This window comes from Halichoerus grypus, chromosome 13 (assembly GCF_964656455.1).
Source record: "Halichoerus grypus chromosome 13, mHalGry1.hap1.1, whole genome shotgun sequence".
Taxonomy (NCBI): domain Eukaryota; kingdom Metazoa; phylum Chordata; class Mammalia; order Carnivora; family Phocidae; genus Halichoerus; species Halichoerus grypus.
Window position 1 is genome coordinate 69,540,174 of NC_135724.1, and position 26,565 is coordinate 69,566,738.

General features: G+C 46.0%; 1 pseudogene and 1 gene segment (V, D, J or C); both read right to left on the bottom strand.

Moving 5' to 3' along the window:
• Window positions 1-26,198, bottom strand: part of LOC118531230 (immunoglobulin lambda variable 5-39-like) — a 416,407-nt gene extending 390,209 nt beyond the window's left edge. Inside the window, 2 exon segments of the V gene segment in view lie at window positions 25,660-25,992; window positions 26,120-26,198. Of these exon segments, the coding sequence occupies window positions 25,660-25,992; window positions 26,120-26,165 (379 nt within the window).
• Window positions 22,559-24,070, bottom strand: LOC144379866 (ATPase PAAT pseudogene; annotated as a pseudogene).
• Window positions 26,199-26,565: the final 367 nt, after the last annotated feature.

Sequence of the window (26,565 nt, forward strand, 5' to 3'; positions counted from 1 at the left end):
ATAAAGCTGCTATAAGCACTCACAAGCAGGATTTTCTCTGGAGAGAAATGTTTTTTATTTATCTGTTATAATTTTTAGTCTGAAATCTTTTCATGTATTCCCTACAAATATCAGAAAATAAATAAAACCAGTCCTCTGGTTAAAGTTAAGCAAATAATAATGTAAAACGCAAAGAGAACTGATGAATCCATCAAGCACAAGGTTTGGTGCCTGGGAGACGGCACCAGACCTCCCCTGACCCAGCCCCTCTCTGCTGGTTGACCAGTTCCCATTCCCTCCTCCAGCCTCAAGCATCTCCCCGACCTCCTCACTAGAGCCTGATTTCTCCTTCTTTGAGAAGTTCAATGACATCAAAAGAGAATCCCTCAAGCTTTGACACCCGCCTTGGGCTATTGGATTATTTGAAGTTGGACGAAAAACAATGTACTCTACTCCATTTATTTATGCCCTCTTTTTTATTTATACCTGAATTGTGCAGATATTAACCTGTAAGTTTCTGACTATAAATTCCTCCTCGATATTTATGTTTTTTATTTTGTGATTCATATGTTCTATTACTGAAATATTTTCAATTACATTTTTACAAGTTATAGAAATTATCAGGTATTTATTCTCCTTATTAAGAGCCAGAAATTCATAAAATGTATCATTTTCCGTTGCAGGAAGGTGCTGCAAATGTTTGTTGCTATCTGAAAGAGCACATGTTAAAGGAATCAGTAGGATGTGACGAGTGCACTGACAAAAGTCAGGGATATTGACCAGAGGATAATTCTTGTTGAGTGGTTAGGGGACAATCTAAGTGAATCCTTAGGGAAGAAGCTTGCCAAAGACCATCAGTCCTCCCCCAGATGTGTGGGTCTACACCACCTCTGAGCTCCCTGTGTGAGGAAGGAACTCAATGAGGATGCTTGGGAAGACACATGGACCTTTAACAGGACATCTGCTTTCTTGGGATGAAGCACCTTGTCTCTAATGAGGGGGTTATTTCCATACATCTATTCCACATGTGTCCCCTCTCTGCTTCTGGTCTTGGACAAAGGCAGGTATGAGGAGAAGGTGAGGACAGGAATAAGGAACAGATTCTCAGGAAGGACTTAGAGGAATGTGGTCCAGGAAAGGGCTCTACATGGGGCAGGTAATTTAAAGGGAACCGTTCCCTTGCAGAATCCAAAATAAAGGGTGGGATTTCCTCCCTCTCTTCTGAGAATGACAAGTGTAATAGAGTGGGGAGAAATAGATCAATTACCATGATGTGCAGGAGCTCAAGGTTTTGGGGACGCCCTGGAGAGGAGAGAAGGTGAAGCAAAGAAGGGCAGGGGGAGGGAGGAGAATCTGAGTCAGAAAGAAAGGACCCCATCTGCCGGTTTTACCATGGATTCCCCATACAGAACCCCTGCCCCTCTACAGAGGAACTGTCTGAGGAAGCGAATAAATGTGGTGGAATGAATGGCTGAGGGTTTGAAGAAGCTGAATGGGCACAGAGAACCTGTGGGAAGATTAGTCCAGTTTTAGCTCAGGCCACTCTCAGCTCAGAGAAGGTCTTGTGAGCTCAAGCACCTGTTGACTGTCACCCACATCATGAGTTCCAGTTTGGGGGAGATCCACCTCCTCAATCCTCTCAGGATACCCCACAGACCTTCTTCTCATCAGAAGAGCCCTTCCCCCCGGGGTCCCTGACATTTGGTCACCTGGACAGGAGCCTTCCATGGTGCTGACCTTTCTGCTACTGCTCCTCCTGCCTCCAGAGTGGGAACAGGTGACAGTTCTGGAATCCCACGTGGAGTGGGGCTGGGTGGGTGGCAACTCTTGCAGGTGGGCGGCAACTCTTGCAGGTGGGCACAGGGACTCCTCTCTGAGCTGCACATGGGTAGCAGGCGGAGTTCTCACATGGATTGTATGTTGCAAATTAACATGGAACCATGTTTGAAACAGGACAACATAGCCTCCGGAGGGCCTCTATGGAGCCTGGGGATACTGAGTCTTGCTCACTCTTCCCCCTTCATTCTTGAGAATAGAATCAATCATGCAAACATGATGCTGCCATTCCCCGTGTCCATTCCCCACCTACCTCTGGGTGGATGATGGTTCTAGTCACAGGGTGAAGGAGGACACGACCAGTGTTCCCTGCTGACTGAGGGAGGACATGCATCCATCCAGGTTCTCCATATGGTCAAAAGGGTCATAGTGCAGGAGAATCACACCTGGCTGGGGGGGGGGGGGGTCATTGCTCCTTGTCCCACTAGAGCCGGCTCCGGGGCCTGGAGGGGTGGGCATCAGTGTCCACACTCTTGTTAGGCACACAGCGCACCCTTGTGGCCAAAGCATCACAACCTGTATTTACGTTACACAGCTGGCACTAGAAGCAGGTAACCTGCTTCTGATATCTTCTCTTACACCTGCAGAGGGAAGACTGGGTGTTGGGACCAGGGATTCCCCAGATCTCCTTCCTCCTGTCCTGCTTCATCCACACCAGACCTGCCACTCCCAGTGCATGAACTTCAGAGCAAAGACACTCTGTGTCCTAACCTGATGGGGGATGTCCTTTCTGTGTGTTTTTAGACACATTGTCTCGGGAAGGGCTGCTGTGAGTGACCTTGAGGACAGAAGGGAAGGAGGAGCCCTGACTCCCAGGTGGTGCCCTGGATGGACCTGGCCCCATGATGGCAGCAGCAGGAGCACCAGAAGCAGAATCCACAGGCCAAACTCCTCCTCCCAGCAGATGAGAAAGGGGTTCTGCTCCCAATAATCACAGGTCTGGGGTTCTGTGTGAGCCCTGAGAATGTTGTCACAGGAAGGGCTGTGACGAGCAGCCCCATCCTCAGACCACAGCCCAGTGATGATCAGGAAGCCAGAGTCACCAGACATGGAGCCAGAGAATGGATCAGGATCTCCAAAGGGTCTAACCATTATAATAGGTGAGGATTTGGGGTTTCATTCATGGGAGCTGTTGGTACCAGGACACATATTGTACACCCCTGATGTGTCATGTCTCAGACAAGCCTCGATTCTGCATGCCTGTCTCAGTCTTGACCTGTCACGAACTCTTCACCCCGTGGTAGCCTGACCCTGACACAAAGGAATGTCTGCTTAATTTGAGAAAATCATATAATATATTCATGTCTAGGACAGACATTGGAAGCTGAATTTAAGAGAATGGGGACAGATTTTGTAGACAGAGGCCATAGAATGTGTTTCAGACTCCAGCTTATACCAGCAAACAAAGGAATCAGCTGACAGCCAAGGTGTAGGGGCTTCACAGGAAACCCTATTGCCAAGGGGACACCAAGTTTTTGTCTCACTTCCCCACAGGCCTGGAGCACTGTGTGAGTATTGAGATTGCTATCATAGGACTGGCAATAATAATCAGCCTCGTCCTCAGCCTGAAGGCCAGTGATGGTCAGGGTGGCTGAGCTTTCTGACTTGGAACCAGAGAATCGATCAGGGACCCCAGAGTTTCTGCTATCAGCATTATAGATGAGGAGAATGGGTGCCTTTCCTAGGAGCTGTTGGTACCAGTTCACATAATGGTATGTGAACTCTCCATTATAATCCATGCTGGTGGGGATTCCAGTGCAGGAGATGGTGACCCTCTGGCCCAGAGCCCCAGACACGGAGGGCGGCTGAGTCAGCACAGACTGGGCCCAGGATCCTGAAAGAGGGAGAGACACAGAGAGGGTGATGCTGGGGTCTGGATACAAGAGGAGGAAGCAGGACCCCATGTGTCTTCCCAGGGCCCCTTCCCCTGTCCCCACATCCAGTCACCTGTACAGTAAGCGAAGAGGCTGAGGACGAGAGGGGACCAGGCCATGGTGGAGGTCATCACCGATCCTGCCTTCTGTGGCCCCACAGCTGAGCAGAGCCTCCCCTCATCTCTCCCTCCCCCTCTTCATCCTCTGAGAGAGGGAGGGCTTGTCTATGCAAATGAGAGCCCCAGCTCTATAACACCTCATTGGTCCTGGGTCAGGTTCCTCTCCCTGAAGATGTCGGGGGATAGGCAGAGGAAGGACTCTGTGGGGCCAGGGGGTAAGGCGGTCACAGTTCTGAGGCCTGAGCAGAGGGCACAGAAGTGTCAGGTGGCAAGTCTCAGCTCTGATCACGACTGACCCCACAGAAACTGGCTTTGATCACCCCCTGGTGTCAGATCCAGACATACCTTTGTGTGAAATGGTGACCAGAGCCCATCAGACACGACTCTTGCCTCCCCACTGCTCTGATCACTGTCCCGTGCATTAGAGCCATGTTAGATGTCCCCTTATGTGTCCTCACGTCATATCAGGGCAGTCTTTATGCTCTACTCAGACTCCTCAGGGTGAGTGTGTCCACAGCTCCTTGTCTGTTCTTGGGTCAGAACTGAGGTGGTGTCTCTACAGAAACTCCTCTAGATCAGGATCAAGTCCAATGCAATGACAGAACCCCAGGGACACATGGTCCCTTCTGTGCAGGATGCTGGGTCTTTCTTATAATGTGACTCCTCCCTTGTTTCTGGAGCTCTCCCTCCTGAAGTTTCCCACAGCACTGAGGAGACAGGGAATGATTCTCTCCAGGTTGTGTGTAGAAGTCCTTGTGTGCATCACTATAGGGTTACACACTGAAATTATTTGTCACCTGTCACTGTTTCTACCTCTTAGGCTCTGATCTCCTAGCACACAGACACAAGTCAGCAGGATCCCTGCCACGTGAGGCTCTGTGTGGCACTGATCTCAGAGCACCAGTGCCAAATGCTGGAAGTTCTAGGAGGGAAGGAGTGACAACTGCAGATGCTCTGACAGGGACCCAGTGACAGAGCTTATGTATCAGTCATGCTTTAGCCTACAGTGTACTTAAAGTGGATGCATGTTATTGAAACAAAATTCAGCTCAGTAAGACTGTTTTAAAGTCAATGGCAATGTCAAGTTGAAGTTGCAAGTACAATCACTTGTATACTTTTCCAGATCTTTTCTTATTGTAGACAGAGTATGGGTAGAAGTTGTGGTTAAAAGATGGAGGTAAAAACAATGGAAATGAATGCCTTCCATTTTTGGTGGATAGGTTTTTATAAACTTCTGTCTTCATCATTTGATATAATAATAATAATTATTATTATCTTATTCATGAATTTTGTATCATGGGTCTAGGCCTGCAGTTAGAAAAGCATGACATGTTGCCCAGTGGACTTCATGAGGGGCCCGTCCCTATGATCCTCAGAGCCCTTACACTGATGGAATTACCAAACACAGACAGACTTTCCAGGATGGAGCCAATTTTCAGTCACACTTTCTCGGGTGGGCACAACTCTGGTTCTTGTGCCTTGTGTCCAGCATGTTCAGGATAGAGCAAGTGCTCATTCAACCACCCGTAAGTAGAGGATGATTTTTTTTTTTTTTTATTACCCAAGGCCGACTGGATCCAGAAGATTCTGTCAAAGTCCCACACATGAGAGGTGGAGAGGTGGAGATAAGGGGGAGGTGGAGATAAGGGGTCACAGCCCTGTGGCCCTCAGTTAGGACAGAATTTTCAGCAGAGGCCCATCCTAGCAGGACCGGTCACAGTGGTGAGGGAAGGAGTGACAGTCCAGCCTTGAGAACACAGGGAGGTTTTGTTCTTCTTCTCCATGAGCCTTGACCTCTGTGGTATTAGAGCCATGTCAGGTATCCCCTTATGTGTCCTCCCATCACATAAGGACAGACTTTATGCTCTACTCAGACTCCTCAGGGTTAGTCTGTCCATGGCTCCCTTGTCTGTTTTTGAGTCAGGACTGAGATGGTGTCTTTACACAAACTCCTCTAGATCAGGATCCAGTCCAAGGCAGTGACAGGACCCCAGGGACACGTGGTCCCTTCTGTGCAGGATGCTGGGTCTTTCCTATGATGTGACTCCTCCCTTGTTTCTGGAGCTCTCCCTCCTGAAGTTTCCCACAGCACTGAGGAGACAGGGAATGATTCTCTCCAGGTTGTGAGTAGAATCCTTGCGTGCATTCCTAGAGGGTTACACACTGCACATCTTTGTCACCTGTCACTGTTTCCACCTGCTTGAAACAACAGTGCTCCACACACTGGGCAGCGATTCCCTCCTAGGCTCTGTCCTCCAGGCACACAGACACAAGTCAGCAGGAGTCCAGCCACGTGAGGCTGCGTATGCCAATGACCTCAGAGCACAAGGGGCAAATGTTGGAAGGTCCAGGAGGGAAGGAGTGACAGCTGCAGATGTTCTGACAGGGATCCAGTGACAGAACTTATGTATCAGTCATGCCTTAGTCTACAGTGTACTTGAAGTGGATGCATGTTATTGAAACAAAATTCAGCTCAGTAAGACTGATTTAAAGTCAATGACAATGTCAAATTGAAGATGCGGGTACAATCACTTGTATACTTCTTCAAATCTGTGCTTATTGTAGAGAGAATATGGGTAGAAGTTGTGGTTAAAAAGATGGGTGGAAAAACAACGGAAAGAAATGCCTTCCATTTTTAGTTGGATAAGTTTTTATAAACTTCTGTCTGAATCATTTGATTTATTATTATTATTATTATTAATTATTTCAAATTTCAAGTGTTTTGTATTGTGGGTCTGGACCTGAAGATAGAAAAGCATGACATGGTTCCCAGTGGATCCCACAAGGGGCCTGTTCCTATGAACTTCAGTGCCGTCTCACTGATGGGATTATCAAACACAGAATTTTTTCATTACCCAAGGCCAACTGGATCCAGAAGATGCTGTCAAATGTCCCACATCTGAGTATTTGAGAGGTGGAGATAAGAGGGACTGTGTCCCTGAGGTCAGAACACTGTGGCCCTCTGTTAGGGCAGACTTTTCAGTAGAGGTCCAGCCTAGCAGGAGGGGTGACAGTGGTGAATGGAGTGACAGCCCAGCCTTGAGAGCACAGGGAGGTTTTATTCCACATCCCTGTGAGTCTTGAGCTCCATGCAAGCATCCTGAGGCTGCTGTCCCAGAATTAATGTACTGATCAGCCTCAGGTGCTGCCTGGACCCTGCAGATGGTTGGGATCTGAGCTGCCCTCAGGGACAGAGACTCCCCCTGGGATTCCTGAGCATCAGCATCTTCCCAGAGAAGCAGGTGCTCAGGGCACATCCTGGCTGCCCTGGTGACAGGACCCCAGTCACACTTGATGTCACCAGTGTTTCCTGCTGATGGGAATTCTGCCTCCTGGGGATTGTGACACTGAGGATGGCTGGGTGAGCACAGGGTGAGCCTGACTTCTGGAAGGACAGAGAAGCCTGAAAACTTCAGAGGCCAATAAAATATACACTCAGAGAGATGAGAGCTCTGTGTGTGTGTGTGTGTGTGTGTGTGAGCAAAAATGAGACCAAATATCCCTCTGTTCATCTTATGACTTCTCCTGAGAGATGGTTCTCCATGAAGGTGATTCTGGATTTAAAGGGCAGGTATCTCAAAGGCCTCTTCCCTGTGGGGGGACTTGTATTAGGCAGGTAGGATTAACATGAGAGCCGACCTGTTAGCAATTTACTGAATCAGAAGTCAAGGTCTTGTTGAGTGACATAAATCTGTCTATTTTATCTCATCTGACCTTCCATCCAGTGAATGGTGTAAGCATAACTTAAAGCGAAGGATGCCTAATAGTGAAGAATCTATCTATCATCTATCTATCTATCTATCTATCTATCTATCTATCTATCTATCTATCATCTATCTATCTATCATTTATATATTGATGCAGTGGATCACAAACTGGTATTATTTTGTCCCTCGTGGGAATTTGGAAATTACCTGTGTGGTGAGCAAGCAAGGTGAGGATAGGGGAACACAGGCCCTGGTACAGATGCCCCATACTCTTGCTCTTGAGCCCCAGAAATAAGCCTGAGGCCATTAACCCTTCTTACGTGTCCCTCTGATCCTTATTTTGGGGGTTCTCCATGCAAATATTTCCCTCCCTATTTAGACCTATGGCTGGGCTCCAGCTGAACAAAACAGAGTGTAGGAGTGGAGAGTACTTCATCCAGGGATGATGCAGGAGCACCAGCTAGAGGCAGGGAGACAGGAGCTCCCAGCTGAGGACTGGGTTGCACCAGCTCCCTCCAGTGGGTACAGGAGACATGTTAACCCTGGGCTACAGATGGTCCCCAGGGCTCCTGTACTCCCATCCCACTGCTCATTGTTCCAGCCTCTTCAGGTTGGATTCTTTCATTTAGAAATACCTGTGGGAGTGTCCTTCATATGTTTCTGTGACTTGATAACTCAGTCTTTTCATCACTGAATTATATTCAGAGTATGTATGCACTAGAGTTTGTTTACCCATTCACCTATGAAGGACCTGTTAGTTTCCTTCAAGTTTTGACAATCAAATAAATAAGCAATAAACATTTATGTGTATATTCTGTGTGGACACAAGTAACTCATTTTGGGAAATATGTGGGAGTGTGAATTCTGTATTGTATCATACATAAGTTCATCTTTTTAAGGAACTGCCAAGGCATCTTCCAAAGTTCTGGGGCATTTGGCATTCCCACCAGCAATGAATGAGAGTTCCTCTTGCCACGTGTCCTTAGCAGCATCTGATGCTGCTGTTCTATCTCATTTTATCTACGTTAATAAGAATCTGGTGGTACTTCATAGATGGATTTTATGAATTTGAGGAATGTTCCCTCTATCCCTATACTCTGAAGAGTTTTAATCAGGAAAGAATGCTGTATTTTGTCAAATGCTTTTTCTGCATCAATTGAGAGGACCATATGGTTCTTCTCCCTCCTCTTATTAATGTGTTCTACCACATTCTTTGATTTGTGAATGTTGAACCACCCTTGCATCCTGGGGATAAATCCCACTTGGTCGTGGTGGATGATCCTTTTAATGTATTGTTGGATCTTCTTAGCGAGGATTTTGTTGAGGATTTTGGAATCCATATTCATCAGGGACGTTGGTGTGAAATTCTCCTTTTTGATGGGGTCTTTGCCTGGTTTGGGGGTTAAGGTAATGCTGACCTCATAGAATGAGTCTGGAAGCTTTCCTTCTGTTTCTATTGTTTGAAACAGCTTCAGGAGAATAAGTATTATTTCTTCTTTGAATGTTGGTAAAATTCCCCAGGGAATCTATCAGGCCCTGGACCCTTATTTTTTGGGAAGTTTTTGAGCACTGCTTCAATCTCGTTACTGGTTATTGGCCTATTCAGGTTGTCAATTTCTTCCTGTTTCAGTCTTGGGAGCTTATAGGTTTCCAAGAAGGCATCCATTTCATCCGGGTTGCTCAGCTTATTGGCATATAGTTGTTGATAATAATTTCTAATAATTGTTTCTATTTCCTCGGTGTTAGTCGTGATCTCTCCCCTTTCTTCATACTTTTATTAATTTGGGTCCTTTCTCTTTTCTTTTGGATAAATCTGGCCAGTGGTTTATCGTTCTTATTAATTCTTTCAAAGAACCAGCTTCTAGTTTCGTTGATCTGATCTACTGTGTTTCTGGCTTCTAATTCATTGATCTCTGCTCTAATCTTAATTATTTCTCTTCTAATGCATGGCTGAGGCATCGTTTGTTGCTTTTTTTCTAGTTCTTTAAAGTGTAAAGTTAGTTGGTGAATTCGGGATTTTTCCATTTTTTTGAGTGAGGCTTGGATGGCTATGTATTTCCCCCTTAGGACTGCCTTTGCAGTATCCCATAGGTTTTGGACTGATGTGTTTTCATTCTCATTGGTTTCCATGAATTGTTTAAGTTCTTCTTTGATTTCCTTGTTGACCCAAACATTCTTGAGCAGAGTGGTCTTTATCTTCCAAGTGTTTGAATTTCTGCCAAATTTTTTCTTGTGATTGAGTTCCAGTTTTAAAGCATTATGGTCTGAGAATATGCAGGGAATAATCTCAATCTTTTGGTATTGGTTGAGACCTGAATTATGACCCAGTATGTGGTCTATTCTGGAGAAAGTTCCATGTGCACTCGAGAAGAATGAGTATTCTGTTGTTTTAGGGTGGAATGTTCTATGTATATCTATGAGTCCCATCTGGTCCAGTGTATCATTCAAAGCTCTTGTTTCTTTGTTGATTTTCTGCTTAGATGATCTGTCTATTGCTGAGAGTGGAGTATTGAGGTCTCCTACAATTAATGTATTGTTATCAATATGACTATTTTGGTTAACAGTTGGCTTATGTAGATGGCTGCTCCCATGTTGGGGACATAGATATTTACAATTGTTAGATCTTCTTGTTGGATAGACCCTTTAAAGAACTTCTCAAACTCAACACCCAAAAAACAAATAATCAAGTAAAAAAATGGGCAGAAGACATGAACAGACACTTCTCTGAAGAAGACATACAAATGGCTAACAGACACATGAAAAAATGTTCATCATCATTAGCCATCAGGGAAATTCAAATCAAAACCACATTGAGAGACCACCTTACACCAGTTAGAATGGCAAAAATTGACAAGGCAAAAAATAACAAATGTTGGAGAGGTTGTGGAGAAAGGGGAACCCTCTTACACTGTTGGTGGGAATGCAAGTTGGTACAGTCACTTTGGAAAACAGTGTGGAGGTTCCTCAAAAATTTAAAAATAGAGCTACCCTATGACCCAGCAATTGCACTCCTGGGTATTTACCCCAAAGACACAGATGTGGTGAAAAGAAGGGCCATATGCACCCCAATGTTCATAGCAGCAATGTCTGCAGTAGCCAAACTGTGGAAAGAGCTGAAATGCCCTTCAACAGATGAATGGATAAAGAAGATGTGGTCCAATATATACAATGGAATATTACTCAGCCATCAGAAAGGATGAATACCCAACTTTTCCATCAACATGGATGGGACTGGAGGAGATTATGCTAAGTGAAATAAGTCAAGCAGAGAAAGTCAATTATCATATGGTTTCACTTATTTGTAGAACATAAGGAATAGCATGGAGGACATTAGGAGAAGGAAGGGAAAAATGAAGGGGGGAGAAATCAGAGGAGGAGACGAACCATGAGAGACTATGGACTCTGAGAAACAAACTGAGGGTTTTAGAGGAGAAAGGGTGGGGGATGGGTTAGTCCGGTGATGGGTATTAAGGAGGGCACGTACGGCATGGAGCACTGGGTATTATATGAAAACAATGAATCGTGGATCACTACATCAAAAACTAATGATGTATTGTATGGTGACTAACATAACATAATAAAATTAAATTAAATTAAAAAAAAAGAATCTGGTGGTACCTCATTGTTTTAATTTGTATCCCAATGACATATTGTGCCATTTGTGTACCTTCCTTGGTAAGGGATTTTCACATCTGCTCAGTGGGAGACACGATCGAGCCCCTGGATATTCAGGAGCTGAGCAAAGCTCTAATTTTAGGGAAAAAAGAGAAAATATGTATCGCTAAGATTTCAGAGGTCAGGGAATTCTCAATAAAGCCCATCATGGTACCAGGGGACATGTAGATGGATGGGCAGAGGGCCACCTGGTTCTCCCAGGTCACACATCCTGCACTACTGCCCTTCTTGTCATTCCAACCCAGTATATGTGAGAGCAATTTTGTTTCTGGAAACAAAGTAACTATTTTTGCATTGGGAGACCAATACCTCCAAACTGGGATATTTCCATTGACCTTCTAAACTTAAACAGGTCCAGAGATTGATGTCCTCTGGTTTTAGTGGATATGTAACATTAGAAACCATATTCTGAGTTGGTGTTGGTCCCAGGCAGGGAGAGGGGAGAGGTGAATAAGTCCAGTGCAGAGGTGGATGGTATAAGTTATCACATGTCCCCGTGGAACGGGAGCTCTGTGTGACATTTTGTTGCATGCAGGTCTACAGCCATGATGATCAGCTTCTCATCACAGGTTCTAGCAACACACCTGGATCTGGTGAATCTGGCTTGAACAGCTGGATGTTCCCTCATCGCTCTCCTGGGTCACAATGTAGGAGGTTCTGTTTGGAAGCTTTGGTATTATTACCATGGTGATCCCTGTGTTTCTGCTGCTCCTGTGCAGGGGGAGGTGACCTAGGATCTGGGATTATTCAGGGCTTCTGCCTGGGGGAGTGACACATGCACATACGGGGGAGTTACTGCTCTTGATCTTCCAAAGCCCACACTCCCTGGACTGTGGAAAAGATCCATTGGGTTCTGAGGGGACAGGAGGACACAGTCAGTATCTGTGGGCTCAGGAAACCACTCATGGGAGTCCCCATAGACCCTGGTATCAGCTACAGAAGAGACTCATCCATGGACCTATTTAACCCAAATTGCCTGGGGCAGGCTCAGCATTTCACCAGCAACTGTGGGGCACTTCCCTCCTTTCTCAAGGCCGTTAAAGGGGTTCTTGGCCTCAAGCCTCAAATTTCCACTTTAAATAACCCCCATCTCCCTGACTTCACTACTGAGGGGTCAGGTGCCAGAGTAGGATCCAGGCCAGCCCTGGGGCTGGTTTTGTCCTGGGGACTATATCCTCACACAGATTCTCACATCCTAGTGCCTCCTCCCTGGACAAAGTGAGCCTCAGACATCCCTGAGCACAAGAGCCTGCGTGGACAGGAAAGGTCTCTGCTCTGACCCCTGGAAGCAGAGGCCATGCTGTGGACTGTCCACCCACTGGGATGGTCCATTACCGCTGAGGAGGATGAAATCAAAGAAGGATCATTTCCCTCATTTCAGGAGAAAAAAAGCAACTACACAGGCCTGGCTATGTCCCAGATGAATAAACAAGCAACATCAGCATTATCATGACACTGAATTATTCATTTTTCATTTTTGTTTTGTTTTTCCTGAAAGCCACAGAAACATTGAATGGGTAGTTGATGGTAAATATATTATCAACCAGGTGATACTTACTGGTACAGTTGTGAATATACAACTTATTTTATAAGTTTTAAATTGCCATGAAACAAGACTCCAAACAGATGGAGGTTTCTGTACCACATCCCATCTGCCTGTGTCACTGTGAGAAGCATTACTGTGTCCAATCAGACTGTAATAGTCAGCCTCGTCCTCAAGCTGCAGCCCCAAGATGAGCAGAAGCCCTGCATTGTCTGAAGTATCTTTGGATCGAGAGAAGTGGCTGGGGCGCCTGGAGCTCTGGTGCTTATTTGAGTCTGAGTAATAGTACAGGAGAAACCATGGAGGGCTCCCTGGCTTTTGTTGTTGCCAGTGTATGTAGTAGCAGCCAATATTGAACCCACTGCTCAGGGTGCAGGTGAGTCTGGCTGATGATCCCAGAGATGCAGAGAGGGAGGGAGGCTGGGTCAGGACAGGCTGGGACAGGGAACCTGCAAACACACACACTCATGGGTGATGGGTGCAGGACCATGATAAAATTTCTCAGGCTCTGATCCAGATGGGCTAATTTGGGCTGGGAGTCTTCCCTGTGTCTCCAAGGACTCTCCCTACCTGTGTTGTGGGAGAGGAGGATGAGGAGCATAGGAGTCCAGGTCAAGGTAACAGACTCTTCAACCCTCCAGTGGGCTGGGCTGCCCCAGGCCTCCTTTTCTCCTCCACCCTCTGCCACTGGAGGGGCTGTCCATGCAAATAAATTCCATCCACTGACTGCCCAGCCCCTCCCTGATCCCTGGTGCTGGAGCTCAGCTCACACCACACCACTGAGGAGGATGGAGGTTGACTTCACCCCTGGGGAGAGCCCTGGGAGGAAATACCTGCTGAGACCACACACAGGTCCCTGCTCAGGGGACTCTGCCAGGTCAGGGAGGAAACAGCTGCTGAGTCCCCATCAGGGAGCACAGGTCCCAGTCTTGATGCCTGGGCTCTGTTGGGTGAGTGGTCCTCATGAATCAACTGTCTGGGGACCACAGGGATGTCCCACAGCGCCCCTCCTGCTCTTATGTGAAAAATGAAAATATTCTAAGAGAAGTATTGAAAATAAGTAAAACGCATACTTTCCTAAGAAAATACAAAATTCGCTCTACTAAAAAAATTGAGTGACTAGACCAATTTTAAAAGGAAAAATGGAAAATGTTATTATTAACTATTTCCACTGAATGGCAGAAGATATAGATATGTTCCCAGGGAACATCTCACAAAACTTCAGAACAGATGGTTCCAATTTTTTTTACTTCCTATATTTTCCATGATACCTAAAAGGATGAAACATTTCTTAGTTCTTTTAAAAGGGCTATACCAGTGATAAATCCACCTTCAAAGTAAATTAAAGGAAAAGGGAAGTTATAGAACAATAACATAACATTAATGTTTTTGCTACTAAATATTTTTTGTTATTATGTTCAATTGGCCAACATATAGTACATCATTAGTTTTTGATGTAGTATTCAATGATTCATTAGTTGCACATTAAATATTGATACAAATGTTGTAAAGAAAATATTAAAAGGGACACTCATACCATGAGAATGAATTGATACGTTATTACCAGATTGAGTGATTCTAAAGGTATAAGTCAGGTTCCATGTTGAGAAATATTTTAAGGGGTGCCTGGGTGGTGCAGTCAGTTGAGCCTCCGATACTTGGTTTCAATACAGGTCATGATCCTGGGGTCATGATCTCAGGGTGGTGAGATTGAGCCCTGCCTTGGCCTCCATGCTCAGCCTGGAGTCTGCTTGAGATTCTCTCTCCCACTGCCCTTCCTGCTTCTTTTCAAGTTCATTCACTCTCTCTCTCTCAAATAAATAAAAATAAATAAATAAATAAATATTTAAAAATATATTTATTTTAATATTCCATGCCATATTGTTAAATCAAAAGATATGATTCTATTATCCCAATTGGTCTTGAAAGAGCCTTTGACCAAATTTAATACCAAGTCCTCTGAAAAGCTACATAAAAATACAAAAGAACAGATACACTTTTAATGTGGTAATACCCACTCTGTCTTGCACCCTTATGTAGCCCTGAGGCCAGCATCTCAGTTCATGGGATAGATAGTAAAGGGGATCATTCCTACAAATTTAAGGAATAGGCAAAGGTGATCATGACTTCCGTTATTATTCAACATTATTTTGCAAGTATTAGAAAATGCAATTAAAGAAGTAAAATCAGGGGTGCCTGGGTGGCTCAGTCAGTTAAACGTCTGCCATTGGCTCAGGTCATGATCCCAGGGTCCTGGGATCAAGCCCTGTGTTGTCACAGGATCAAGCCTCCCTCAGCAGGGAGCCTACCTCTCCCTCTCCCTGCCTTTCCCCCGGCTTGTGCTCTCTCTCTGTGTCAAATAAATAAATAAATAAAATATTTTTAAAAAAGAAGTAAAATCAATGCTTATGACTTATCATTGATGGGAAAGGACAAGTGGTCATTTCTAAGATCCAAATGGGTGTTGTGGCCTTAGACAGGCCAGGCCTGGTGAGGAAGTGACAGCAGACATTGCCCCAATGAGTGACTGGTCATTGATTGTGGCTAGTACTGGTGACACTTAGTGGCAGAGATGTGACAGATGGAACAAGGGCAGCAGAGAAGACGTCTTGGTCCACTTGCCTAAGATGAAGAAGAGCAACATGGAAGGTGTGAGGCAGTGACCCCAGATCTGAAGTGATCATCTGCTTCCCACTCAGGCTGCATCCTAAGTGACATCACTCACCACATTTATGGGGCTTCTGTCTCAGAGTCAGAATAGCACACATTGCTGAGACTTCCAGGGCAGAATGTGCAGACCTTTGCCCAAGGGACCAGTACACTGAGACATGGGATGTGATTCTGGTGCCACTGCACCTGTTTCTTGAAGAACTGAGGAGAGGGCAGATCCTGTGTGACCTCAGGGACTCCTTTCCCTAAAATCTGGCAGAGCCTCTCTATATAACAGACTGAAGGAGAGACTCCAGGACATAGTGGAGACTCCACAGAGCTCAGTATCCTGAAGTTCCATTGTGAGCATTCTACCCACAAGCTCTTATTCTCTGGGTAGACTTTCCTTGGAGCCCACTTTCTCTTTGAAATGCATTCCGCCTGCTTCTTTTCTATCAGCCCCAACATTACCAGACCCCTCAGACAAAAAAGAGGAGAGAGCCCATGTTTGAAGCAATGTGGTGAGAGAGCCTGTCCCTGGAGCTCACAGGGTGATGGGGCTCAGCACTGAAACCAGGTCCTATGTCGGTGAGGACACATTTTGCTCAATACCTCTCGAGCCAGCTCAGTGGTTTTCCATCTGTCTGCCCAGAACTCCCCAGCTCTGCAGGTTCCTGCTTAACTTGCTACTCTGCTGGCCAAATGGCCTACATCATCCAGCCACTGTGATACCCTTCAGCACACCAAAAACAATATCTTTTTGATAGTAGTCACACTCATGTCGTTATTTATTTATTTATTTATTTATTTATTTATTTATTTATTTTAGAGAGGCAGTGGGGCGGGGCAGAGGGAGAGAAAGAGAATCTTCAGTGGGCTCCACACCTAGTGCAGAGCCTGATGAGGGGCTTGATCTCACAAGCCTTAGCTGAAATTAAGAGTCGGATTCTTAAGTGACTGAGCCACCCAGGCACCCCGTCATACTCATGGTATGACCCAAAGGAGTGAGAAAGGGCCTTTCTAGGTCCGTTATTGGAATGGTGACATTCCCACATTTGGAATTTTCCCTCAATGGAAAACTATGATTTATTTCAAAATGTAATCTCTGTCAACTCCATCCCTAGGGTTCCAGCCATATCTCCTGTTGTCAGACAATGCACGTGGTATGTGGAAGGGCAGTAAAGGGTGCCACAGGGACAGAGATATGGATACTGCCCATGTGTACTGCCCACACGTACTTGTTAATTCTGCAGGTCCAACAAATTTCCCTCACGTTATTATTTCTTCTTATTATGGGTAGTCTACATGATTGTCAGATGGAACCCAGCCCCTTGTCTCTTCATGGACCCAATGATATGGTGCTCTGTGAAGTCCCCACAGTGCTGGGTGTGGATGGGGGAACCTCAGGTTTATGTGTCACTTCCCCACTCGCCTGAAATACTGTTGTAACCTCTGAGCTGCTGTCCCACCCTCAGCAGGAATAATCAGCCTTTTATTAGCCTGGAGCCAAGGGATGATCCTCTAGAGAGGCCAGGCTGCCTGATCTGGAGCCAGAGATTCTGTCAAGACTCCAGAGAGCTGGGTGTTCTTCCTGTTGATCAGTTGTTGGGGACATGGCCCAGGTGTTGCTGCAGCTCAGCTGCTCCCTCATTGCCACCACTTGCTGTTTCCAGCACAGGTGAGTGTGGCCATCTGTCTGGAACCTTGGGCACTGAGGGTGACTGAGTCAGCCCTGCCTGCATCACAGGCACTGTAAGGGGACAAGGGGATGGAGAGACAAGGGGACAAGGGTGTGAGCAGAATGGCAGCCCACTGTGAAGGAGAGTGGCGGCATGGAGCACGGCTGGTGACCCACCCTGGTTAAGGTCACTCTGTAGAGAGTGACAGGTGTGAGGAGGAGAGGAGCCCAGGTTACGTGCATACCCAGACTCTGACCCTGAAGCTCTGCTGTGGAGACTGAGCTCTCTGAAGTAGCTTTCTATCTCCAGAAATTTCCATGGGGGGCAGTGTTGTTGCTGTCAGATAAGCCCTTGCTGTCTGTCTGTCCAGCCTCCCTGCCTAGGGCACCCAAAGGCAGAAGGAGACAGAGGAAGAGGTGAGGAGTTGACCCAGGGGTAGAGGCAGCCTGGGTGGTGATGACACCTGGATCCTGGCAAGTCAGCATCATTTAGTGAGCACACTGATGCCTGACCCCCTGGAGGTCCTGAGGGGAAGAAAAGGCAGATTGCCAGTGGATGACATCATGTTAATTCTGCACACCATTTATAGTAATATTTTTTGAATATCAGTGTTTCTACTGAGAATAATTATAAAACTAAGCTAAATATTTTAAATATATCAGAGAGTCCTAGAAAATAATTATGAAAAGAATACTATTTAAGGGTAAATGAAAACTTATTGAAGCAGTGATGGACAAAAGACATGTTTTCCCTGACACCATGCTATTTTCAAGGCAAAGACATAGATAAGAAGCCAAGACATGTACTAGCGGGGTTGGAGAACCTAAAAGGAGATCCTTACAGCAAAAACAATATCCAATAACTCACCTGTAAGGGTAAACCAAGCAGAAATATTACCAGGGTTGAGCCAAGGGGGTTCTCTGGGGAACTTTGAGCCTTAAACTTGGTTCAAATGCTGAATGTCCCAGTAACATGGAGGAAGGGATTGAGAAGAAGCCTCTCTGTACCATCAGAAAGACAGAAGTTGGACCCACAGCTCAGCACTGCTGTCCCTGCAGAACCTGGGGCTGGAGCCCAGACCTGAGGGGTAGGGGTCTCTATGAGGAGGGCAAGGGTCAGGGTGGATTGTGGACCCTGGTGGCAAGAGAGACTGAGTAGTAAAGAGCAGTGAGGAATGGGGCTCCCAGGAGACCCCAAAAGTGGACTTCCAGTGGCTGAGACAGGGCTGAAGGACAGGGAAAAGTGTTTCACACTGTCCTCTGTCCCCATGGGGGCCCTCACATCAGAGCATGACCTGGGCCATTCAATCGATTGGTTGGACTTTGGTGATGGGCTGTTCTGAGGTGTCACAGAGAGGCCTGGGGACCCACATGACCACCTCTGACTGTCCCTAGCACCCACCTTCTCATGGAAAACATTCAGAAAGGTGTACTGTTTTCTACTTCTCTCTCTGTGACACTCTCTTTTTGTCTTTTGTGACTCCCCACCTATCTCTCTCCTCTCCTCTGCTCTCCTCTCCTCTCTCTCTCTCTCTCTCTCACACACACACACATAGACACACACATACACAAAGGTAGACATGTGGACTGAATCATTGGTGATGAGCTTGTGTAACATATCATACCATGAATCACAAACTCACCAAATTTGTTGTAAATTTGACAACTCTCATTTTCTTAAAAATTGTCACTGGTTTCATAAATTTTGTGTGTGGTCTCTTTCCCTCCTATGACTAGTTTTTATGAACAGATCATAAAAATGTGCATGATTGGGGGTCAATTTATTAATGAGAACACACATTTAATCTTACATCTTGGGAGTTATCTAAAATATTTAATTTATAAAGTAATTACAATTTTATTTATTCATTTGTTTGTTTGTTGGTGTGTGTATGTATGTATGTATGTATGTAGTTATCCATCCAATGCATCACATCAGAAATGCATTGTGGAAATATTCTAATAAATCTCTCTGAATTTCTCAGTAAAGAAGCACCTTCACACACAGCAGAGAGATTGTTGATGAATTCATAGAGAGGTCACTACGTACAGATACTGACCTGTACACAGGAGAAGTAGGTGATGTATAGAATGAAGAGTGAAGAATTAAAAGAATATGATAATTTTTCAGAAATAAAAATATAGGTTTTAAAGTTTTTATTTATTTATTTGAGAGAGAGAGAGAAAAATCGAGAAGCAAGGAGGGGCAGAGGGAGAGGGAGAAGCAGACTCCTGGCTGAGTGGGGACCCCAATGCAGGGCTCAATCCCAGGAACCTGAGACCATGAGATGAGCTGAGGGCAGGTATTTAACTGACTGAACTACCCAGGCTCCCCTAAAATATAGGTTTTAAAATAAATTTCCAATAATTGTATCTTACAGATATATTGAAGTATGACTAACAAATAAATATTGTGTATATATAACTTGTACAACATCAGGATTAAGATCATGTCCAAAACAGTAATAGGTCCCCATTGAGAAATGGCTCCTTCTGTGCAGGACACCATGTTCTTTCCTCCCATGTGAGCCCTGGTGACTATAGCTCCCCCTCCTCTGGACCCCCCACAGCACTAAGGGGAGGAGTCTCTCTCTAGGGATGGGAGGTTATGGGAAGGGCTCTGGGGGGAAGCCCAGTGAGTCATGCCAAGTGAATCTTCCTTGGCTGTCAATGTCCCCTCACACCTGGGCACTACCATCATCCACGTAGTTCTTAACTTTAGAACTCACAGTTAGGAATCACTTCTGCAAGCATAGGACACAGGTCTGTGACATACGATGTTCCCTACGGAAGCCAGAAGTTGAACATTCAACCGACTGAGACACCCAGGCCCCCCTGAAAGCATGTTTTGTCTCAATTCCCCACAGATCTGGAGGACCGTGTGAGCATGGAGCAGACTGTAATAGCACTGGCAGTAATAATCAGCCTTGGCCTCAGCCTGGAGACCAGTGATGGTTAGGGAGCCAGAACTCCTAGACTTGGAGCCACAGAAGGGATGGGGCATACTTGAAGGACAATTTCTCTTATCATAGATGAGGAGATTGGAGTCTGTTCCTGGGAGTTGTTGGTACCAGTTCAGAGCATAAGCCCCAAGGTTGGAGCTGCTTCCAGTGCAGGAGATGGTGACTCTCTGGCTCAAGGCACAAGACACTGAGGGCAGCTGGGTCAGCACAGAAAGGACCTAGGACCCTACAAGGGGGAGAGATACAGACAGGGTGATGCTGGGTTCTAGAGACGAGAGGAGGAAGCAGGACCTAATGTTTTCTCCTGGAGCCTCTTTCCCTGTCCCAACATCCAGTCACCTGTGCAGTGAGTGAGGAGGTTGAAGAGGAGAGGTGACCAGGCCATGGTAGAGACCATCAAAGATCTTGCCTTCTGTGGTCCCAGGGCTGAGGAGAGCCTCCCCAAATCTCTCTCTTCCTCTCTTCATCCTCTGAGAGAGGGAGGGCCTATCCATGCAGATGAGACCTCTAGGCTCTCTGATCCCTCCCTGGCCCTGAGTCAGGTCCCTCTGCCTAAGGATTTCAGGGGGGTGGGCAGGGATGGAACTGTGTGGGACGAGGGGGTAGGAAGGTCCCAGCTGTGAGCCCTGAAGAGAGGGCAGAGGCAGTTCCAGGTGTCAGGTCCCATCTCTGATTACCCCTGACTCCTCAGAAATGGAATCCGTGTGCCCCCTAGACCCAGATACAACATTATGTGACTTTGTGACCAGAGCCCAGCAGAGAATGTTCCTGCCTCCCCAACAGTTCTGTCCACTGTCCCCTGCCTTAGGGCTAGGGTAGGTTTCCCCTTATGTGGCCTCCCATCATCTCAGGACACACTTTATGGCTTATTCAGACAATTCAGGGTAGTCTGTCCATGGCTCCCTTGGCTATTCATGGGTCAGGACTGAGATGGTGTCTCAATACATACTCCTCTTAGATTAGGATGAAGTCCAGAGCAGTGACAGATCCCCATGCACACATGGCCTCTTCGGTGCAGGATGCTGGGTTTTCCCTCTTATGTGACTACTCCCTGGTTACAGAGCTCTCCTTTCTCTGAGGTTCCCACAGCACTGAGGAGACAGGGGATGCTTCTCACATGCATAGAGTAGAAGCCCTCACATGCATTCCTAGATGGTTACACACTGAACCTCTTGTCATCTGTCACTGTTTCCACCTGTTTGAAAAGCAACAGTTCCACATACATTGTGGGCAGTGATTCCCTCCTAGGATCTGTTCTCCCACCACATAGACAGGAACCCTGAAAAGCAAGGCTGTGTGTGGCTTTGACCTCAGACCACAAAGCGCAAATGTCCTGGAAGATCTAGGAGGAAAAGAGTGACAGCTGCAGATACTCTCACAGGGACCCAGTGACAGACTATATATTAGTCACCACTTAGCCAACCATTCACTTAAAATGGATGTATGTTATTTTATACAAAATTCACCTCATGTGAAGATGCAGGTGTAATCATGAACATACTTTTCCCAGACCTGTTCTTATTACAGAGAGAATATGGATGGAAATTGTGGCTAAATCATGGATGGAACAACATTGGAAGAGGAATGCCTTCTGTTTTTGGTTTAATATGAATCTTTTTTTTTTTACTAAAATAATTTGATTTTTTTTCCTTATTGAAAATAAAGCTATTTACTTAAGACAAGTAGTTTCCAAGGAGGATACGTTTATTTTTAAGTGCAATTATATCACTCTTCAACACATATACAATAGTTCTAATTTCAGAAAATTACATCTGCCAGAGAGAAGCACATTCTTCTGATTCACACCCCTCAATCGTTCTGTGTACAACCACAACACTTCACACTTAAACATACTGGACAAGGCCTCTGGAAATTACCTGTAGCAGCTCAGAAAAGGAGAGTTCCTTATACTTTCTGTGTTTACTGAGCTAAAACAAGATGAATTCTCCCATTTTACATCAAACACTAAATCTAAAGTAATAATCCCAACAAGGAATAAGCCAGTTCTTATTTGTACTTTCCAACTTCCCACTACAGTGTATTGAAAATGTAAATTAGTGATCTGAGTGAGAGGTTTTTAAGTCTTAAGCATCCAATTTTCCATGAAAAATCAATTAGAAAGAGAAAAATTATCAAATACTCTAAGCATTGCTTGTCATACCCCTAAGACTATAAAATAAACCCCTTTATAAATAAAAAATGTACTTCTAGCAAACACATCATACAACACAGTCTCAATGAATTGCATTAAAAATCTTTAACATTTTTTAAATACTTAACCCAGAAATACACATAAATTTCTGTAAGAGTAAACAGTATGGCAAACAAAAATAATTGATGACCCCATCATGTTAATCTTAGTGTGCATACTGGATTGACAGTAACAAGTGCAGTTAAAATGAACATTGAGGTCACGTGATGTAAGTAGGATGATGATCCTCAAATGATATTAAATACTTGCTTTGAGCTTTGGGGGCTTAGGGTTTGCAATAAATATGTAATAAATATCTGCAGTACATCCTACATGTGGAGCACTTATCTTTCTCCATTTGGAAGTCTTTCTCCAGAGTCCCACTGTCTTAGGGCCATCCCATGGGGTGGAGAGTAGGGATCCTGTAGCAGGTCCATTTACAGAGCAATTGTTGTATCCATGTACTCCTGGAGTTTTTATATTCTCTGATCGATGTAGTCCACAAGTTTCTTTTCCATCAGTTCCATATTTTTAGTAAGAATCTTTTCCAAGTGGGAGCACACAGGTTACTCTTCTTTTGCAAACACCAACAACACCTTCACCGTCCTTAGTGAGGTTTTCCTGCGACTTGTTGTTATGTCCCACACAGAGATGGTTAACCTCTACATAAATTCTGGAGAAAGGCAGCAACTCAGAGTGGGTTATATTTGAGTTGTTACTTGCTTTCTTCGTAGGAAAGAAAAAAACTGCATTTCTGAGGTCATTCTCAAGAAGAGAATGGTTTTGTGGCCCAATATTATACTCTTTGAGGTTTGTAATATTTTCTCCACCAGGTGGCTGTGGACTTCTATCAATGTAAGCTTTTAAGTCTGCAGTCACATTTCCAGATGTCTATCCAGTTCTAAAAGGGAAAGGCTTGTCTAAATCTCCTGAAGCAGATGACAACTGCGGATCGGTCATATGTTTGTATCCAGTATTTCCCAAAGCTGACTAAAGCTGCTCTCCAATGGGAACACAATTCACAGAATATCAATAAAATCATGGAGATATATATTTATTGCCTAGGAAGAGGCCCATAATATCCTGCTGCTGAAATCTAACCATATTCATCAATTGCTGAGCTCCAGGTGACAACTTTGACCCCATGGCCTCCCTGAGTGTTTGGACCCTCTGCAGGTCTATCCTTGATCCTGGAGCAGGAGAGCTTATTGAAGAATTTGCTGAAACCTGCCTCGTGTACCACAACTTTACTGATGAACACACACTGCTTTTCACCAAAGGAGAACAACTTTATTTTACAAGCATGTGTGGAGGACTCCAATGTCAGGTATTTTTTGTACAAAATAATCTTTTCATCTTCACTTTATCCAGATTGCTACAAACATTCTTGCCCCTACTGGTTCCACAGTACTCCTCTCCTAAGTATACTTCCATATTTCTTGCTGAACTTAAAATGTCGACAGAAATGATTTCTTCACCTCTGTTATGGTCACATCTCAGGTAAAGGAAGCAGGGCTTTTCAGCTGGGCTGTTCAGGCTGCTCTTCAAAACCACCAGATCTTGGCTCTCACCAGCTCCACTCCAGGATCCTGGGCCCTGTTATTTATTTATTTATTTATTTATTTATTTATTTATTTATCATAAGTTTTGTATCATCAGTTTGGTTCTTTCGGGAGGAAAGCTCTGATTTGGTGTCCAGTGGACCCCGTGGAGGCCTGTTCTTATGAATTTCAGAGCCATCTCAGTGATGGAATTACCAAACATAGACGGACCTCTCCAGAACAGGTACACCGATAATCCCTGTGACTTGTGTCCCGCATGTTCAGCGTAGAGCAATTGCTCATCCAGCCACCCATGACTGGAAGAACAAATTATCTTACCCAAGGCCCCCTGGACCCAGAAGTTTCTGTCAAAGTTTCCTCATGTGAGTGGAGGAGAGATGGAGATAAGGGGGAATGTGTCCCTGAGGTCACAGGCCCTGTGGCCCTGGTTGGGGCAGATGACTTTTCAGCAGAGGTCCAGCCTGGCTGGAAGTGTCACTGGGGTGACTGAGGGAGTGACAGCCAAGCCCTGAGAGCACAGGGAGCTTGTGTCTCATGTCTCCCATGGGACTGGCACTCGGTGGGAGCCACACTGAGGCTGGGGCCCTGAATCAATGTACTGATCAGCCTCGGGCACTGACTGGAGCCCAGAGGTGGTGGGGGCTGAGCTGCCCATGGGACAGAGACTCCGCCTGGGATTCCTGAGCATCAGCTTCATCTCAGGAGAACAGGTGTTCAGGGCATGTCCTGGCTGCCCTGGTGACAGGACCCCAGTCACACTTGTCCTTGGGGTTTCCAGCTGATGGGAATTCTGCCTCCTGGAGATTGTGACCTGAGGACAGCTGGGTGAGCACAGGTTGACACTGACTCTGGAGGGACAGAGAAGACCAGAAACTGCAGAGTCCAGGGCACTATACACCCCCAGGGAGGAAAGAGGTGAGTGTGTGTGTGTGTGTGTGTGTGTGTGTGTGTATGTGTGTGTGTGTTTGACCAAAAATGAGGCCAAGTGCCCCTAAGTCCCTTTTATGGTTTTTGCACACCCCTAGGGATAGTTCTCCATCTCTAGGGATCCTGGATTTCAAGGCTAGTATCTCAAAGACTGTTTCCCTGGGGGAGGATGTATTTAGGCAGTGAGAACTCATTGGAGAGCAGACCTGTAAACAATTCCCTCAAGCAGAAGTCCAGGTCTGGTCAAGTGACAGAAACAGGAAGGAGAGTATAAGGGTTTCTTATGCAGCCCTACTTTCTGGTCATTCTCTTCCCTAGAGATGGATCCAGAAGACTGGAAATTACAAGATCATTTCCAGTTTCCTCTGAAATCCTCACGTGGAGTCAGAGTTCAGACTGAAGAGCCAGAGGGAGAAACTGAACCTGGGGGACAGAGGAGCAGAGAGAAGAGGAGGAGGGTGAGGGGCTGTTGTCAGGGAGAGTCTGTAGGATCCGGTCCAAGTTCACGTGTAGCTGGTTCAGAGAGAGGAGACTGTGTCTGTGAGCAGGGTTATTGTCAATGTATCAGCTGTGGATACATCAGTAGTGACACAAGGTCACACTTTATGGAATAAGATGATACAACTGATCGTGGAGGAATGTTCGCTGGGCAGCAGGGTCAGGTGCAGACACAGTTTATTCCTGTTCATCCTCTCCAGACCCCGTGGGGATGTGCAGTTGGGGTCTGATGCCCCATCGGTCCCTGTCTTCCGGGGATGTCCTATGCTGGCTTACTTTCCATTCAAACATGAGTGTTTCTCTTTCCCTGGTTTAGTGACAGATCTTTCTGCAGAACAGTGACACCCCCCCCCAAATGTGTCTCCAAATTAGTTTCTCATAGAAAAGAGGCTTAGAGACAAGGCCTGTGGGCCCAGGGGTTTTTGTCTCACTTCCTCGTTGTCTGAGACACTGTGGGTAAGTATAGCTGCTCCCACTGCTGTGATACATAGCACAGTAATAGTCTGCCTCGTCCTCAGCCTGCAGCCCCGAGATGAGCAGAAGCCCTGCATTGGCCGAGGTGTCTTTGGAGCCCGAGAAGCGGCTGGGGACCCCGGAGCCCTGGTGCTTATCGGAGTCTGAGTAAAACCTCAGCAGATATCGGGGAGGGCTCCCTGGCTTCTGCTGGTACCAGTATGTTTGGTAGCTGCCAACATTGAAGCCACTGCTGAAGGTGCAGGTGAGTCTGGCCGTTGTTCCCGGAGATGCCGAGAGGGAGGGTGGCTGGGTCAGCACGGGCTGGGACAGGGAGCCTGCAAACACAGACTATCGTGGGTGATGGTACCAGAAATGAAAAACAAACAACTAAAAACTTCTCAGGACATTGAGCACAGGAAGGGTGACATGTGGGCCATCCTGTGTCCAGAGGCTTGTTCCTACCTGTGCAGTGAGACAGGAGCATGAGGACGAACAGAGTCCAGGCCATGGTGATACAGCCCTTGGTCCCCACAGTGGGCTGAGCTGCCCCAGGCCTCCTTTTCTCCTCCAGCCTCTGCCACAGGAGGGGCTCTCCATGCAAATGGGGTTCACCCAGTGACTGCCCAGCCCCTCCCTGAGCCCTGGTGCTGGAGCTCAGCTCACACCACCCACTGAGGAGGATGGAGGTTGGACTCCCCCTGGGGAGAGCACTGGGAGGAAGCACCTGCTGAGACCACACACAGAGCCCCCAGGCCTGAATGTCCTCAGTGACTGGACCTCACTGAGCAGCTGTAGGGACCACAGGGCAGTCCCACAGCACCCCCTGCTAATCTCACATGCAAAAATGAAAAAAAAAAACAACTTATAAGAGATAACTTTTATTAAAAATAGATTAAATGCATACTTTC